Source organism: Petromyzon marinus, chromosome 54 (genome assembly GCF_048934315.1).
Source record: "Petromyzon marinus isolate PM22_M1 ecotype Great Lakes invasive population chromosome 54, UKy_Petmar_22M1.pri1.0, whole genome shotgun sequence".
In the NCBI taxonomy this organism is placed as follows: Eukaryota; Metazoa; Chordata; class Hyperoartia; order Petromyzontiformes; family Petromyzontidae; genus Petromyzon; species Petromyzon marinus.
In genome coordinates, this window is record NC_133720.1 from 7,758,535 (window position 1) to 7,777,814 (window position 19,280).

Genomic DNA, 19,280 nt, shown 5'->3' on the forward strand with positions numbered 1-19,280 from the left:
GTCTATGGTGTAGTGTTGAGTCTGTGGGCAGTGTTGAGTCTATGGGCAGTGTTGAGTCTATGGTGCAGTGTTGAGTCTATGGTGCAGTGTTGAGTCTATGGGCAGTGTTGAGTCTATGGTGTAGTGTTGAGTCTATGGTGCAGTGTTGAGTCTATGGGCAGTGTTGAGTCTATGGGCAGTGTTGAGTCTATGGACAGTGTTGAGTCTATGGGCAGTGTTGATTCTGTGAGCAGTGTTGAATCTGTGAGCAGTGTTGAGTCTGTGAGCAGTGTTGAGTCTGTGGGCAGTGTTGAGTCTATGGGCAGTGTTGATTCTATGGGCAGTGTTGAGTCTGTGAGCAGTGTTGAGTCTATGGACAGTGTTGAGTCTATGGACAGTGCTGAGTCTATGGTGCAGTGTTGAGTCTATGGGCAGTGTTGAGTCTATGGACAGTGTTGAGTCTATGGGCAGTGTTGAGTCTATGGGCAGTGTTGAGTCTATGGGCAGTGTTGAGTCTATGGACAGTGTTGAGTATGTGGGCAGTGTTTAGTCTGTGGTGCAGTGTTGAGTCTGTGGTGCAGTGTTGAGTCTATGGTGCAGTGTTGAGTCTATGGGCAGTGTTGAGTCTATGGTGTAGTGTTGAGTCTATGGTGTAGTGTTGAGTCTATGGTGCAGTGTTGAGTCTATGGGCAGTGTTGAGTCTGTGGGCAGTGTTGAGTCTATGGGCAGTGTTGAGTCTATGGTGTAGTGTTGAGTCTATGGTGCAGTGTTGAGTCTATGGGCAGTGTTGAGTCTATGGTGTAGTGTTGAGTCTATGGTGTAGTGTTGAGTCTATGGTGCAGTGTTGAGTCTATGGGCAGTGTTGAGTCTGTGGGCAGTGTTGAGTCTATGGGCAGTGTTGAGTCTATGGTGTAGTGTTGAGTCTATGGTGCAGTGTTGAGTCTATGGGCAGTGTTGAGTCTATGGGCAGTGTTGAGTCTATGGTGCAGTGTTGAGTCTATGGGCAGTGTTGAGTCTATGGTGCAGTGTTGAGTCTATGGGCAGTGTTGAGTCTATGGGCAGTGTTGAGTCTATGGGCAGTGTTGAGTCTATGGTGCAGTGTTGAGTCTATGGTGCAGTGTTGAGTCTATGGGCAGTGTTGAGTCTATGGTGTAGTGTTGAGTCTATGGTGCAATGTTGAGTCTATGGGCAGTGTTGAGTCTATGGGCAGTGTTGAGTCTATGGGCAGTGTTGAGTCTGTGTGCAGTGTTGAGTCTATGGGCAGTGTTGAGTCTATGGTGCAGTGTTGAGTCTGTGGTGCAGTGTTGAGTCTATGGACAGTGTTGAGTCTGTGGTGCAGTGTTGAGTCTATGGGCAGTGTTGAGTCTGTGGTGTAGTGTTGAGTCTGTGGTGCAGTGTTGAGTTAGTAAGGGGTAGGGAAAGGGAGGTGGCCACGACAGAGGGATATTTAGGGGATCGCGAAAGGGCAGGGGAGGGACGGGAAGGAGTGGAGGGGCGTGGGGAGCGAAGAGAATGGGCGACAATAGAGAAGAGGTGAGCATTTAAAAGAGGAAAAGAAGGAGGTTAAGGAGGGAGAGGGGGGTGCTTCAGGTACAGTAAATTGGAGCTCAAAACACAATACGATGAAAATTGCCAAATGCAAGTTGCGTGAAACTGATTTCGCGATAATCGTGGCATCGTGAAATGTGACACACTTCTAGTGACTGTGTAATGTGAGAAAGGCGCGGGAGGGTGGCAGGGAAAGAGCTTACGGTTGCGCTGTTGCCCCGAGCGAAACAGCTGGCCGCGTCTGGCGTAGATTTCACATCGTTGTTATTTAAACCAACAGAGTAATGTTTTATTTATTACGCTCGCTCACCCGGGAAAACACCGCCGACTCTCATAACTCTCCTAGATTTGAAGCTTTCGTGACTGCAAGGATCCATACTCTTTGGTTCTATTCGGTAAAGTCACGTAGGTAAAAATAAAATAACAAAAATCACGACGTTTCGGCCACAACACAAGTGGCCTTCATCAGGTGAAGGGACTGGACTGTCTCATAACTCTCCCCCAGAGGGGGGGGGGGGTCATGCCAAATTTCCGTCACGAGTCGAAGAGTCCGTTCACATCTACTCGCAGGGCAGAGCAAAACAACAACCTCTCTTCGCACAGAACGGCCCGCGGAAGTGGATATCATAGAGCTACCTCCCGAGGCCCCTTCTTCTTGGGAGTGAGCCACTCTGGTCCACACACACAGCAGAGGGCAGCACCACCACACCCACCCTGCCACATGAGAGTGTGAGGTTCGTTACATGACAAGTCAACCCCATTATTCCAAATCTCAAGAGCTGGAATTTAGCCAAAATGTAAGTGCAGAACCAAAGTGATTCTGATGATTTAAACAAAGAAATAAAGGCATCAGTGGCCAGGCTGACGGCATCAACTCGCTGCACTTGTGGACACGGAATCACAGCTCAGTCCGAGTCTCTCTATGCGCGTGCGAATCTACGCATCTACACGCGAGTCCATGGGTCTCATTGCGAGTCTACGAGTCTCGACGTGAGTCTATGGGTCTCTGTGCGAGTTATCGGACATCAGGCCTTGACCATCACCTCGCTGCACCGGTTTCATCACAACCTTTCTGTGCGAGTCTGTGGGTCTCTGATGCAGGCCAATGGGTCCCTGTGCGAGTCATCGGTGTCCGGCCCGAGACCACCACCTCGCTGGACTTGAGAACCCGGTTGAAATCACGGGCGGCTGGGCTGCCTGGATTCGAACCTAGGATCTCAACGGTTGCCGGCTCGGCCGCCCTGACATCAGAACTACCCGGTCACCTCAAGTCAGTGGAGTGAATGTCCACACTGTGCTTTTGGTGTTGGGCTGCACTTTTGGTGATAGAATAATTGCGGGTTGTTTATGAGGGTAGCTGACACAACGATGATGCATTTTTTTTGTTGACACGCAATGAGACTCGTCATGGGGGGCGGCGGGGGGGGGGGGTGTGCCCACTTACAAAATCAGAAATTGAAAACCGTTTTGAAAGGGGGTGAACTCATCGGCAATAAATCCCAAACGGCACCGTCATTTTATTTAATTTCTTTCCACAACGGCAGACTTGGCGTTAAATACAGCGGCGCGTGTGCGCGCACGGAGAGACCAACGCGGAACAATTATAAAACCAATTAAAAAGCAACTCTTCATCCGCGGAGAGGCGAAACTTTCAGAAATTCTTCACGAATGCAAGCGGCGCGTCGGTGTGAGCACGGTGTGACATCGCCACGGTCGAAGCCAAAACGTAAAAAAAACGCGTCGTCGTCATTTTTGATTTGCCGTCAAACCGGGACCCAAGAACGTAATAACGGGGACAACAGTCCTTGCCTGTAGGATCGGCAGTTCACCGGCATCGATTCAAGCGAGCCCGACGAGACGCCGCGCGTCCTAAGTCGGCCCGTGGTTTTGCTCGTCTCGAAAGGATGCTGCAAAAGGGCCGTGTGCGGTGTGCTCGATGAGACGCGTAAAAACATTTTTTTTTTTTTAACGGAGAAATGGGACGCGCGTTATGTTGAACTTCTTTCGCATCGTATGTAGCCGACCGAGCTAATCGGCGGGGCGTGTGAAAGACGAATGATCCGCTTCTTTATTTTGTGTGGGGTGGGGGGCGGGATATAGTTAGGCTTTCGTTAAAATGTAAGATTTAAATTTACAAGGGTAGCTCCGCTCACTTTTGCAAAGCCTCTTCCAACCTTCTTTGGTTCTTTCGGTAAAGTCACCACGTAGAATGAGAATAAAATAATAAATTGATAAAATAAAATAACACAATAATATTCTCACGACGTTTCGGCCACAACACAAGCGGCCTTCATCAGGTGAAGGGACGAGACTGTCTGGTAGGACAGCGCTGGAGTCTCGTCCCCTTCACCTGATGAAGGCCGCTTGTGTTGTGGCCGAAACGTCGTGAGAATATTATTGTGTTATTTTATTTTATCAATTTATTATTTTATTCTCATTCTACGTGGTGACTTTACCGAAAGAACCAAAGAAGATGAATCATTGCAGTCACGAAAGCTTTAAATCGAAATTTAACCTCTTCCAACCGCCGACGTAAAATCCAACCGTTGACTCCCGAGTCCACGGGGGGCGGGTGGGAAATTAAAACGTGGACTTCTCTCCCGCAGCCGTCACGGCGATCCACGCTCGTTTCTGGGCGACGCCACGCGAGAGGAGTTCGGCACCAAACAAGTCCTCGCCCGCGAGCCCTTCACCACCCAACGCCGTGGGGCCAGAGGAGCAGCTTCGCCGGTCCCAAATTGTCATCGGCACGCATTGAACCACTTGCGAACAACGGGCTTTGTAATATTAAAAAGGTGACGTCCGTTGGTTGGGTGGTGGAGGGGTCGACGGCAGGAGTTCTGGCCCAGAAACGCTCGCCGCCGGTCTACGAAAACTGCTGGGAACGTGCAAAAAATAAAGAAGCATCGCGCGGGCCAAAATGATCTTTTACACGCAAGGCAGAGTTGCTCCCCGGTCTCTCGTACCAACACCCCCCCCCACCCCTCCACCCCTCCCGCGTAACCTTAACAAGACTGTTGGCGAAAGCTCCGTTAGCGAGTAGCACCTACAGGAGGGGGTGGGTGCCCAACACCACGCCCGGCCGCCTACCGCACCAGCTACTCATTTGAGGCCGAGTCGGCCGAGGGGAGGAGGCCCGGGACCGGTCCAGACAATCGTCACTCGTTTTGCCCGTGAGCGAGAGCCGAACCCGGGTCGCCGGTTCGGTTGCGCAGCGCGCTAACTGCTTCACCGCCGCTCCCCACTATCGTACACACGCACACACACACACACACTAAGACACAGCCCTTTGTCAATCCACTGCTGGATAAGGGGTCTCTCTCTCTCTCCCTGCCCGCGTGGGTTTTTCTCGACCACAGCGCCCCCGCCACGCTGCGCGGGAACGCAGCAGTTACAGCAGCTGTTTTTTTTCTGCGTGCCCCCCTGCTGCAGCTGCTGTCCTCGGCAACGCAGATCCTCGTGTCGCCGCGTGACAAACCGACCGCTCCCAACGCAGCGATTTGCGCCCATTCTCAAAGCGTGCGGGACGACGCGCTGCGTGATCTCTCCCCCGAGCTGGGAGTTGAACTCATGACGGGGCTCACGGGCATCTAACCTGTACAGGTGACGGCAGCGTGACAACCATTCCGCGGGTTTGCCCGCGAAGCTCGACCGGGTATCACGACTCCTATCGAGGATGGCCGTTGCCAGGTTTTTTTTTTTATTTTTGCAGGAGGGGTAATGATTGCAGCTGTGCCGAGTTGTGTGCGATCCCAAATGAGTGATTTTTTTTCTGTTGCTCGGTAAAACTTGGGCCACGACGCCGGCACACGACGGGGGCCCACATCCTTCGCGAAGTGACGTCACGGGATTTTGAACCATCCGCCGCGCAAGCGGACGGTTAACCGCTCGCACCGCCGCAGTTCGAACCGCGGCCCTCCGCAACGATCGGCCAAACGCACCACCGGCAACCGCCTGCCCCGTGACACGCCGCGCCGTTCCCGTGCCTCTCGGAGGGGGGGGGGGGGGGGGGGGGCTCGCGACGAAACTTCCCGACGGACAGCCGCTGCGTCGGGCGGCGTTACGGAACGTGCTCGCTCGCTCGCTCGATCTTACTTCCCCCGATGGACAATCGGTCGTCGTCGTCGCTCGCTCGCTCGCTCAGGCCTCGAGCCAGGAGACGGAAAGAAAAAAAAAACATTTCCACTCCGCCAAATACATTAAATGCACGGAGGTAAATCAGTCGGCGGCGCGATGGGTTTTAATAAAAGTAAACGGGCAGCCCGTAACGAATCCCCGCGTCTCGCTATAATGGGTCTCCGTGCAAGCGAGCGGCAATCCCCCGAATTAATAGGCACCTACGTCATCGCGCGCAGGACTGCGTTAATCCACTGCTGGATTAACGCCTCCCCCCCCACAGCCCCCGCACCTCACCCCCCCCCCCCATGCTGCGTCAGTCGTGGGGGGAAGGGCGGTCTTGTTCGACCGTACTTCACCACGCCGCTCTGCCCCCCCCCCTATCCCCCCCGCCCCCCCCCCATCCCCCCCGCCCCCCCCACCGCAGCCGGCACGTATATCGCCGCCTATAGCAACCGTTCCGCTCGGTGGGCGGGCGGTCGGTCGCGCAGCGTCCCGGCACCGGCCAGGCCCGAGGCTTCCGAGACGACAGGGGAAGAAGGGGGGGAGGGGGGGCCGTGTGCACCCACGGAGATTTCGTCGCAACGGACACGCCAACACGCCGACACGCCGACACGCCGACACGCCGACACGCCAGCCTCCTCCGACGCGACCTAACGGGGGAAATTGATCGAGACGCAAAAAAACAAAAATGCCCAAACCCCTCTACCCCCCCCCCCCCCGAAGCCCCTCCCCCCCCCCCGGGTCGCTCCGCTTGCCGTGGACTCAACACCGGCTACGGCTTCTCCACCGTGGCCGTTCCGCTCTCGCCCGCTGCGTCGCCGCCTCCTCCCGCTAGCATCGCGTCCGCCGCCAGCGTCGTCGCCGCCCTCCCGGCGCCGTCGCGCTCCGTCTCCTCGCGGGCGGCCCCCGTGTCGGAACGTTCCGAGGCGCCGACGGCCGGCGGGCAGGCGTCTGAAGGCACAAGGAGCGGGGGGGGGGGGGGGGGGTGGCGGATTCCGGTCACCACGTGCGGCGATTGAATTCCCGCCGCTGCGAGTAAAAAAAAAAAAGTTTTACTTCCTGGATTCCCGACTTCCGGTGGATCTTTGCCCGGATGATGTTCGCCGCGGTTTCAAACGAAGTGTCGCAGTCTAATTGTTAAATAAGGTCGCGTGAGAAATTGTTCTTCAACTGCAGCGTCTCGCTCGCCAGCGTCTCGCTCGCCAGTCTCTTATTGCCAGCGTCTCACTCGCCAGCGCCCAAGGTGACAGCGTCTCACTCGCCAGCGTCTCACTCGCCAGTCTCACTCGCCAGCGTCTCACTCGCCAGCGTCTCACTCGCCAGCGTCTCACTCGCCAGCGTCTCACTCGCCAGTCTCTTATTGCCAGCGTCTCACTCGCCAGCGCCCAAGGTGACAGCGTCTCACTCGCCAGCGTCTCACTCGCCAGCGTCTCACTCGCCAGCGTCTCACTCGCCAGCGTCTCACTCGCCAGCGTCTCACTCGCCAGCGTCTCACTCGCCAGCGTCTCACTCGCCGGCGTCTCACTCGCCGGCGTCTCACTCGCCAGTCTCACTCGCCAGTCTCACTCGCCAGCGTCTCACTCGCCAGCGTCTCACTCGCCTGCGCTTCCGTTGTCGCCGGCGCCATTGCCGCCGCCGGTGCCCTCCGCGTCGCCTCCTTCCGCCGGCCTGGGCAGCGCCACGTCGATGCCCAGCATGCGCAGGTAGTGCAGCCGCTCGTTCTTGGCCACGAAACAGCGCAGGGAAGTCTTCCCGCGCCAGCCGCAAAGGATGATGGGACAGCGGGGCGAGTCCGGCTGCCTGCGACGGACGGGGGAAGCAATGAACGGCAAAAAAGACATCGCGGGCCCCCTATCAAGTTGTAACTTTCTTCCCCGTGTAGAGCAAGTAAAAAGTAACGCGCCCCGTGCAATCGCTGGCTCTCGCCACTGCCGGCGGAAGGGCATTTGGTCTACTTCTTCCACGTTGACCGGATGCTTTGGAAGAGGCGAGCGTACCCACACTTTACCCCACCACATGTGTGACCTACTGCGGCGAATCATCCTGCTGGGCGACTTGGTGGTGGGGGGGGGGGCAGGTTTCAGAAACCTGCCCCCCCTCCCCCCCCCCCACTGTTCCATCTCCCGCGCCGTGAGACGGAATCGTACCGGGCTGCAAGTTGAGCGCGTGCGGAGCATTCACACCGCGGCACCTCGGCATGCTCCCGGTGCGGCTCGGTAAAGCCACCGGGGGCTAGCGGGTTTCCGCGGCTCTGCTGCCGCACGTCTCTCTCCCGTCTCTCTCCCGTCGCTCTCCCGATGCGCTCTCGAGTCGCGCCGCGCGTCGATGCCGTTAGGCGCCACGTCCGACGTTTCGCGCCACGTGTCGCGGACCTTCTTCAGGGACCGAATCGATTGAATCGGTCCGGTTCCGAAAGAAGCTTCCCAGCGCGCAGCGTTTGCCGTGGGTGTTTGTGCAATTGAGGTTTTTTGGGTTATGATTGTGTAAATGTAAATGTGTCGTTGAAGCCGCCACCGCCCGACACAGCCACTTAGTAAGGTTCGTCACGTAAACAGAACGTGCCAATTAGTTACTAGTACAGCGCTAAACGGTTGTGTATTGGAGAGTAAACCCACCACAACATTTACAGCTCAAGTACCGTGACGATTCGCCAGTAATTACAACAACCAGCACCATCAGGCTACAGCCACAAATGCGCGTTGTGCGTGCACATTACGTATGTTGATTGCCCCCTATGAATAACCCAACCGGCAATGGATATCCATTGTATTTTATACGCACACATTAACCGCACCCCGCCCCACCTGTTCCTCGCACCTCTATTTAAGACCAACACAGGAGGAGGATCTCTCCGCAAACTCTGTGGCTGTCGCCCAATGATGCTGGTTGTTGTTGTAATTACTGGCGAAAGATCACGGTATTTGAGTTGTAAATGTCGTGGTGGGTGTACTCTGCAACGCACAACCGGTGTGCTGTACTAGTGAAGATTTGGCACGTTTTGTTTACGTGACAAACCTTACACTAGTTGGCTGTGTCGGGTGGTGGCGGGTTTAACGACACATTTGTATATATTTTTCGATTTAAAGCTTTCGTGACTGCAAGGATTCATCTTCTTTGGTTCTTTCGGGGTAAAGTCACGTAGAATGAGAACAAAATAATAAATTAATAAAATAAAATAACACAATAAAATTCTCACGACGTTTCGGCCACAACACAAGTGGCCTTCTTACGCGATCTAACCCAAAAAAAACCTCTATTATGGATCATATTGGTAACGAAAGCCCTACTACGTGTTAAACTGTGTGTGTGTGTGTGCGCGAGACAATCAAACCTACTCCGGGTCCGGTTCGTACTTCAACACAACGCTTCCAATACCTGGCAAGAGAAACAAAATCAACGTCACGGTGGAGAACCGCCACGCCACGGAGACGGCGCACTCCCAGAAGGCAGTGCGATGCCGATGGCTTGCACGTAGGCACGGTGAACTACTTTCGCACACGCGTATTAGCGCAGTTGGCTAATCGGAGGTGCGGGGGAAGGACAACACACACACACAGCGGCGACCACCGCCGCCGCTTTCTTTAGAGCCTCGTCTCTCAAGCAGTGGTAGACCAGAGGGAGCCAAAAAAGCGAACAGCACAAAGACATAGAAATAGGTTTTACCCTTTTAACTGGCACAAAAACTGACACCTTTATTCAAGGCATCATGTTTGCAATAACCACAACACAAGCAGTCAAAATGCAAACAAAAAAGACAACTCTGACAGTGATATTATTATTATCAGAGTTGTCTCTTTTGTTTGCATTTTGACTGCTTGTGTTGTGGTGTTGGACCAGAAGACGCCAAAAGGCCTTTTGGCGTCTTCTGGTCCAACACCAATGGAGACTAGGCTCTAAGAAAAGCCGTCTCGGGTGTGGACCAATGAAATTCAAGGACAGTGCATAATATTATTATCAGAGTTGTCTTTTTTGTTTGCATTTTGACTGCTTGTGTTGTGGTTATTGCAAACATGATGCCTTGAATAAAGGTGTCAGTTTTTGTGCCAGTTAAAAGGGTAAAACCTATTTCTATATCTTATTACTGGGAAAGGAGGTCTCATAAAGCACAAAGACAATGCCACTATCAGGACATTGAGAGCTCAGGGTGAGCAGCTACATCATGGGGCCTCCTCCCCTTGCCAGACAGCTTTCTTCAGACAGATTTATTTAGAAAGCTTTCTTTCATCAGTTTCAAAGACAATGCACCGTACACTCCCAGGGCATGTGTTTTGTTCGCATGTTCACCACAAGTGTGCGTGGTTAATGCAGACATGATTCCTTGTAAAAGGTTTCAGTTTGGTGTTTTAACATCTTAACACGACCGTTTCATTGCCAGCAACGGTAAAACCTATTCTTATATTTTTATACTTTCAAGGGAGGTCCCCACGATTGCCCTCTCCCTCTCTCTCCGAGCCCCATCCCGCAAGGCGCCGCTGAACGAATCCCCGCCGGGCGCGCGGCGGTAACTCACCGAGCGGCTTCGCCTGGTTGCGCGCCTCGAGGGAGAACTTGCCCAGGAAGGGATTCTCCTGCGTGAGCAGCACCACGATGTCCGTGTAGGGCACGCTCACCACGCGGTCGCCCACGTACGGGAACAGCGTGTAGATCGCCTGGGTCGCGCGCGCAAGGTTGAGTTTTAGTTTTGCCGTCCTTCGGCCACCCCCCCCCGCCCCCCCCCCCCGCGCACCTCCAATGAGCGCTTTTGGCCACGTACGCCGTGAGAGAAGTTCAACGTACAAAACCTCGTGTAACCTTAACAGATTCATATTCTTGGTTCTTTCGGTAAAGTCACATTTAATATTTTTATCATTTTATTGTTTCCCTTCTACGTGGTGACTTTACCGAAAGAACCAAGAATATGAATCCCTGCAGTCACGAAAGCTTTAAGTCAAAACCTTAACAGACTTAATACAGGTTTGTTTTAGGGTTAGATCGTGTAAATATATAAATGTGTCGTTAAACCCGCCACCACCCGACACAGTCAACTAGTAAGGGTTGTCACGTAAACAGAACGTGGCCAATCCGTCACTAGTACAGCACAACGGTTGTGTGTTGGAGAGCCAAGCCACAACATTTACAATCTGTGTACGACGTTTTTGCCAGTAATTACAACCAGCTTCATCGGGTGACAGCCAGATTTAGCTGTGTCGGGTGGTGGCGGGTTGAACGACACTTTTATATATTTACGCGATCTAACCCAAAACAAACCCCCTCTATTATGGATGATATTGGTCGCAAAAGCCTCCTACGTGTGAAACCTTGACAGACTGTAGGGGCAAGTGCTGCTAGCTAGCGGGTAGCATCTATGAAGGCCGGCACGGCACACAAGGGGGTGGGTGGCCAACACCACGCTCGGCCGCCTTTGTCTCCCCAGTGGCGATGTTTTACACACCGCACCAGGTACTGATTTTAGGCTGAGTCGACCTAGGGGAGGCCCAGGACCGGTTCAGATGATCATCACAGGTGTATGCCGTGAGCGAGAATCGAAGATGGCTCGCCAGGTTCGGAGCGCAGTGTAGCGCTAACCGCTACACTACCGCTCCCCACTACGTACAAAGATAACAAAGATCCCCCATATAGCCTTAACAAACTGTAGGGGCAAGTGCTGTTAGCGAGCTCCTATGAAGGCCGGAATGGTACACGAGGGGGTGGGTGGCCAGCACCACGCCCGACCGCCTTTGTCTCCCTAGTGGCAATGTTTACACACCGCACCAGGTATTCATTTGAGGCCGAGTCGACCTAGGGGAGGCCCGGGACCGGTTCAGATAACCTTCACTGGTGTTGGCCGTGAGCGGGAATCGAACCCGGGTCGCCAGGTTCATAGCGCAGCGCGCTAACCGCTACGCTATCGCTCCCCACACACGCACACACACACACCACGACAAGCAGGGGTGGTTATTGTTGTTGTTGCAGCGGCTGGCTGATCACAGTCGCCCAAAGGTCCCCCAGAAAAAAAGGAAAGTCAAGCGCATCGCGGAACAAAACGGCGGAATCAGAGAGGTCAATTATAATCATCACATCACGGGATAACTTTTTTTGCCAGGATACAAAATGATAACGAATAAGAATAATAATGTTTTTTTACTCTTTCTGGCGATAACACAAAAGCGTGTTTGTTTTGCGTGTTTCGCCACCTGTGAGTGTGTGGTCAACGCAGACACGACGCCTTGAAAAAAAATTACAGTAAAACCTTGGATTGCGAGTAACTTGGCCTGCGAGTGTTTTGCAAGACGATACATTTTTTAAAAATAAATATTAATTTGATAAACGAACGAGGGTCTTGCAATACGAGCAGTACGTACGTATACGCTTTGTCTGCCGAGCGTCACGTGATCACAACTGATATACGAGTGCTTTGATGTACGAGTGCTTTGGATTACAAACACGTTTCCGAAACGAATTATGTTCGCAATCCAAGGTTTTACAATGTATATATATTTGGTGTTCGAACATCTTAACCTTGGATTGCAATCCAAGGTTTTACAATGTATATATATTTGGTGTTTGAACATGAACACCTCCTGGTTCATTCCCAAAAAGAGCAAAACCCATTCTTATTTTTCACGCTGTTATGCTGACAGAAAAGGTATCCCATGATGTAGCTGCCGCTCACCTCAAGCTATCAATGCTCTGACACGTGTGGCACTGCCTTTGTAACTGTTCAACTTTTGGCGTTCTCTGGTCTGACAACTGGTGGTGAGACAGGGCCACCAAAGAAGGCTGCTGTCTCCGGTGTAGGACAATCAAGTTTCAAAGACAATGCGTTCATTATGATCAGGGCCGTGTTTGTTTGCATGTCCACCACAAGCAGCGTGTGTGGTTAGTACAGTTACTTGAGCCCTTGCAAAAAGGTTTCTTATTTGGTGTTTGAACATCTTAACACAACTCTTGTTCTATTTCCAGAAAGGGTAAAACCGATTTTTTTTTTACCATCGTTTATAATATAACGATTTGTCCAGGAGAGCCACGCTTGAGCGATAAGAGTCTTGTCAGCAGGGTCATGCTGCCTGCTACAATCGGTGGATTTTTAGTTGTTTATTAAGATGTTTGCAGCCGACTAATGATCAGTTGTGCTTTTTTATTGTTCACATTATTATTATTGTTATTCACGTGTGGTGGAGGAGGAAAACCGGAGCACCCGGAGAAAAACCCCCCACGACTTGCGCAAAGGGAGCAACGCTCGATCCCCGTAAACATGGAGACGGATGGCGATCAGTCCATTTGCTACACTGTCATCTCCTGGGCGAGTCGGGGCATGTGGCACCTCCTCGATGCCCATGGGTAGAAAGGGAGTTGCACAAAATCTGTGTGGTGAGCCACCAACCCTCGCCTCCGCAAGTGCTGCGTTACACGAACAGAAAGTGTATGTAAGTCTATCTGGGTCTACGCATGTCTTTGGATCATGCCACTGTGAGTCTATGGGTGTGTAAGCAAAGTCTCTGGGTCTCTATAAAAGTCCACGGATCACGTCAAGTGTACGCGAGTCAGTGTGAGTGTACGAATCATCCAAGTGTCCACAAGTATAAGGGTGTGTATGTTTGTCCGTGGGCCTCTATCCAAGTCCACGGATCACGTAGGTGCGAGCGAGTCAACGAGCAAGCAAAGAGACGGGCGAGTCTATCGGCCTGCGTGCGAGTCTACGGGGCCTCCGCCCAAACGTACGGACCACGGAGCGAGAGAATACGAGCATCCGACGCCACGCGGTTGCCGGGGTACTTGTGGCCGAGGAGAGGAGAGAAAGCAGTGGGCGTGCCCGACGCTCGATTGTAATTATTGCGCCGCGCGCTATGAACTGGAATCGACCCCAATCGGCGAAACGAGTCATCGGAGCAGGTCTCCTGGAGTGCGCGCGTCCGTCAAGGCCAATACCGCTAATTAAGTGACCGATGGCCTTCGAGTGAACCACGCGCGGCAGACGGATTGATCGGCGGCGGCGGCAGCGGTGCGGCGTTAATTCCGCTAACGGGATTAGCGGACGAGGGTGTCCGTCGTTATCTCAAGTCGTCGACGAGCCGACGAGGCTGGGCGAGCGCGACGGGCGACGGTTACGACGATGGTGATGACGACGACGACGACAAACGACGGTTACGAACGACGGTGACGATAAGGCTGACGATGACAAACTACGGTGACGAACGATGACGGATGACGGTTATGACGATAGTCATCACCACGACGGTTACGAACGACAACGGTTACGGCGACGACGGTTATGACGACGGTTTTATGACGACGGTGATGACGATGATGGTTATGAACGACGGTGATGACGACGACGGTGATGACGACGACGGTCGTTCGTAACCCGACAAGGGAGCAGTGCGCGATATAAACGAGATGATAAAGAATCGATTAATCAATCAAAGCGCGACTCCGAATCGGATCGCTGTGCGGGGGCGCGACAGTGAAATGAAGAATGCCGAGCGACAATGACGAACCAAGTTGATCCCCGACCGACCGGGATGTGAACTTGTGACCTCATAAGTTCATGACAAAATTAAGGAACTAGACAACATTGCCTCCTTCGCATAGCACGCACACACATATATATAACAAAAAATAACTTTTTAAAACTTTGAGTTTTTTTTTTACATCCCATCAGCCAGTGCCAGAGTTTCAGCAGCATTGGTTCAACACAAGCAAACTCTGTCGCGGTACCGACATCCACCGTTTGTTCAAGCAAGCCCGACTCTGCTGGCAAGAGACGCTGCATGTCCAACACTCGCCGAAGAGAAGCTCGCCTCTCGATGGAGAGAGTTTTCCCTCTCTTTTCTTTCTGATCACAAGATCGAGGCGGAGAGTGGTGGCGCAGCAGTTAGCGTCGCGACCCCGGTTCAATTCCCGGCCGCGGCTAGCGTGGGTGACGAGCGATACGCGGAAGGATCCCGGGGCCACCGCTCTTCACCGCACCGACCGAAGTGAGGAGGTGCGGTCAAACCACCGCTACAGCCAAAGAGGCACACGCAGGAAGGCTTTCTCCCAACAGAGGATTTGACGTCAGGGGCCACGCGAGTGACATCTGTGCCACCGTTAGTCAACCCGCGCCCTGCCCGACGGGGTCGAAGTATGGTCCTGAACGAAGAGCCCTGCGAGCCAACCCCCGCCCCCCCTCCCTCCCTCCCTCCCCCTCTCAATCTCACCTCTTGTCCCAGACGGAAGGCGCAACCAAACTCCTCTCCATCGGCGTTCCTCGACCACGCCTTGACGCCCGTGTTGATGATCTACGAGAAAAATCATCCCAAAACAACGTTTGTGTTCATCACTCGGCACGTATCCGAATCGTCGTCAATGTCATCATCATCATCATCAATAAATACAATTAACTCCTAAATCTTCACGTGTGTATACTGAACTTCTTTCGCACCGTACGCAGCCAACCGTGCTAATCGGAGGTGTGGGGGAAGGACAACAAACTAAACACAAAAAGCAGTTGTTAAGAAATAAATTTTCAATCTGGACGATTTAAAAGCTCACAGCTCCAGTGGCTGACTAATAACGGAAGGAAGAGCATTCCAGACGGCCGCAGAAGCGCTCCTGAAAGCACACCATGGAAGCGAACGTCAATGTTCGACAGCCACCCACAAACACGTACCCCCCACCCACCCACCCACCAACACGTACCCCCCACCCACCCACCCACCCACCAACACGTACCCCCCACCCACCCACCCACCAACACGTACCCCCCACCCACCCACCCACCAACACGTACCCCCAACCCACCCACCCACCAACACGTACCCCCCACCCACCCACCAACACGTACCCCCCACCCACCCACCCACCCACCAACACGTACCCCCCCCACCCACCCACCAACACGTACCCCACCAACACGTACCCCACCCACCCACCAACACGTACCCCACCCACCCACCCACCAACATGTACCCCACCCACCCACCCACAAACACGTACACCACCCACCCACCCACCAACACGTACCCCACCAACCCACCAACACGTACCCCACCCACCCACACGTACCCCACCCACCCACCCACCCACAAACACGTACCCCCCACCCACCATCACGTACCCCACCCACCCACAAACACGTACCCCACCCACCCACACGTACCCCACCCACCCACCCACCAACACGTACCCCACCCACCCACAAACACGTACCCCCCACCCACCCACCATCACGTACCCCACCCACAAACACGTACCCCACCCACCCACCCACACGTACCCCACCCACCCACCAACACGTACCCCACCCACCCACCCACAAACACGTACCCCACCCACCCACCCACAAACACGTACCCCCCACCCACCCACCCACAAACACGTACCCCCCACCCACAAACACGTACCCCACCCACCCACCCACCCACAAACACGTACACCACCCACCCACCCACCAACACGTACCCCACCCACCCACCAACACGTACCCCACCCACCCACACACCAACACGTACCCCACCCACCCACAAACACGTACCCCACCCACCCACCCACAAACACGTACCCCCCACCCACCCACCATCACATACCCCACCCACCCACCCACAAACACGTACCCCACCCACAAACACGTACTCCACCCACCCACCAACACGTACACCCCACCCACCCACCAACACGTACCCCACCCACTCACCCACCCACAAACACGTACCCCCCACCCACCCACCCACCCACAAAACACGTACCCCACCCACACACCCACAAACACGTACCCCACCCACCCACAAACACGTACCCCACCCACGCACAGACACGTACCCCACCCACCCACCCACCCACAAACACGTACCTCACCCACCCACCCACCAACACATACACCACCCACCCACAAACACGTACCCCACCCACCCACAAACACGTACCCCACCCACCCACAAACACGTACACCACCCACCCACCCGTACCCCATCCACCCACCCACCAACACGTACCCCACCCACCCACCCACAAACACGTACCCCACCCACAAACACGTACCCCACCCACCCACAAACACGTACCCCACCCACCCATACCCCACCCACCCACAAACACGTACCCCACCCACCCACCAACACGTACCCCACCCACCCACAAACACGTACCCCACCCACCCACAAACACGTACACCACCCACCAACACGTACACCACCCACCCACCCACAAACACGTACCCCACCCACCCACCAACACGTACCCCACCCACCCACCCACAAACACGTACCCCACCCACAAACACGTACCCCACCCACCCACAAACACGTACCCCACCCACCCACAAACACGTACCCCACCCACCCACAAACACGTACACCACCCACCAACACGTACACCACCCACCCACCCACAAACACGTACCCCACCCACCCACCAACACGTACCCCACCCACCCACCCACAAACACGTACCCCACCCACAAACACGTACCCCACCCACCCACAAACACGTACCCCACCCACCCATACCCCACCCACCCACAAACACGTACCCCACCCACCCACCAACACGTACCCCACCCACCCACAAACACGTACCCCACCCACCCACAAACACGTACACCACCCACCAACACGTACACCACCCACCCACCCACCCACAAACACGTACCCCACCCACCCACAAACACGTACACCACCCACCCACCCACCCACCCGGCCGCACCCCGCCCACCCCCACCGGGTCACCTTGACGCGCTGGCTGTTGTGGATCATGATGTCCCGGACCTGGCTTGACACCAGGTACAGGTGGCGCTTCTTGCCCTCGTGCGTACGCGTCAGCAGGTTGCGCAGCGGGAAGCCCGCGGCCAGCTTGTAGAAGCCCCTGCGGCAGACGCGGTGACACCGAAACCTCGGCTTTCAAAGCCAACGGCCCGTCCACTGGGCCGGGGCCGAGCCGCTCGCCAATTTCCACAATGGCGCCGCGCCGTCTGCGGCTCGGCGATCGACTCGCAGGGGTCCGGTGGCCGCAGAGGTGGGTGGCAGTATGAGGCCCGCTGGGTAAAACTACTGAGACTATAATTTAGAAGTAGGTTTTTACCCCCTTTAACTGGCACAAAAACTGACACCTTTATTCAAGGCATCATGTTTGCAATAAGCGCAACACAAAGCGGTCAAAATGCAAACAAAAGAGACAACTCTGATAATGATATTGGCACCGTCAGAGTTGTCTCTTTTTTGTTTGCACTTTGACTGCTTGTGTTGTGGTTATTGCAAACATGATGCCTTGAATAAAGGTGTCAGTTTTTTTGTGCCAGTTAAAAGGGTAAAACCTATTTCTATATCTTGTTGCTGGCAAAGGAGGTCTCATAATGTAAAAGACTATAATTGTCACTGGGTGTTGGTGGTTGGTGGCCGTGAGCGGGAATCGAACTCGGGTCGCTAGGTTCATAGCGGAGCGCACTTACCGCGACACTGCAGCTCCCCACAGAGATACATTACAGAGGTACACACGCAGAGATGCACGCAGACACACAAAAGACAAAGATGCCACGTGTAGCCTTAACAGACTGTAGGGGCAAGTGCTGTCAGCGAGCACCTATGAAGGCCGGAACGGTACACGAGGGCGTGGGTGGCCAGCACCACGCCCGACCGCCTTTGTCTCCCCAGTGGCGATGTTTACACACCGCTTCAGGTCCTTATTTGAGGCCGAGTCGACCAAGGGGAGGCCCGGAACCGCTTCAGATAATCGTCACCGGTGTCGGCCGTGAGCGGGAATCGAACCCGGGTCGCCGGGTTCGAAGCGCAGTGCGCTAACCCCGCTACACTACCGCTCCCCACTAGATATAAACACACACACACACATATATATACAGATACACACACAGATACACACACAATAACTGTGTACCGTGTGTGTACTGCGTGCGCTGCTCAGCAGCGGTGCGCTGTGGCCTGGGTGACTGTGCGGTCCAAGCTACGCGATTCCGCTTCGTGCGCCATTGTTTTCAACATTTTTTTTTCGGCAAGCATCTACCACCACCGCCGCCGCGCAAAGCGAGGGGAGAGCCCTCTGCTCCCGGGGCGAGGGTCGGTGCAACGGTTTTGCCGCCGCGGGCCCTTACTTGATGGAAGGAAATATCGGGTCGTCCTCCCGCATGAACACGAACGGGTCCTCCTTGTACCCGTGCAGCTTAAACTTCTTCGACGGCGGAGGGCCGCAGACGCCGTCGTGGATCGCGGGCGACGGCTCGGCGAGGGCGGCCGCGTCGGCATCGGCGACGGCGTCATCGGCGGGCTTCCCAGAATCCTCTGCGTCTGCGTCGGCGTTCGCCGTTCCGTCGGCGTCTGCCGACGCGGAGGAGGCCGCTTTTGAGTTGTGCACCTGCGCGGTCACGAGGCAGACACCGACAAACGAAGACAAGAGATCCTCCACCGTGCAGCCTCAACAGACTGTTGGGGGCAAGTGCTGTTAGCGAGCAGCACCTGTGAAGGCCGGCATGGCACACGAAGGGGTGGGTGGCCAGCACCCATCCTCGGCCGTCTTTTTGTCTCCCTAGTGGCGACGTTTACACAAAACTGGGATGACAGCTGGGTTCGTAGCGCAGCGCACTAATCCGCCGCACCCCGTGAGGCCGAGTCGACTTACACCACAACCACCACCACCAACAATCAACAATCAACGTCGCGTATCAAGGT

General features: G+C 54.7%; 1 protein-coding gene across 1 annotated transcript in view; it reads right to left on the minus strand.

Moving 5' to 3' along the window:
- Positions 1-3,005: 3,005 nt before the first annotated feature.
- NSUN2 (NOP2/Sun RNA methyltransferase 2) overlaps positions 3,006-19,280 on the minus strand; it is a 31,289-nt gene continuing 15,014 nt past the window's right edge. Inside the window, exons 13-19 of the mRNA XM_032974736.2 lie at positions 18,707-18,966; positions 17,331-17,466; positions 14,826-14,906; positions 10,157-10,295; positions 8,982-9,021; positions 7,247-7,446; positions 3,006-6,597 (exon numbers count right to left, since the gene is read on the minus strand). Coding sequence (XP_032830627.2) covers positions 6,419-6,597; positions 7,247-7,446; positions 8,982-9,021; positions 10,157-10,295; positions 14,826-14,906; positions 17,331-17,466; positions 18,707-18,966 — 1,035 coding nt within the window. The 3' untranslated portion in view covers positions 3,006-6,418. The remainder of the gene's footprint in view (positions 6,598-7,246; positions 7,447-8,981; positions 9,022-10,156; positions 10,296-14,825; positions 14,907-17,330; positions 17,467-18,706; positions 18,967-19,280) is intronic.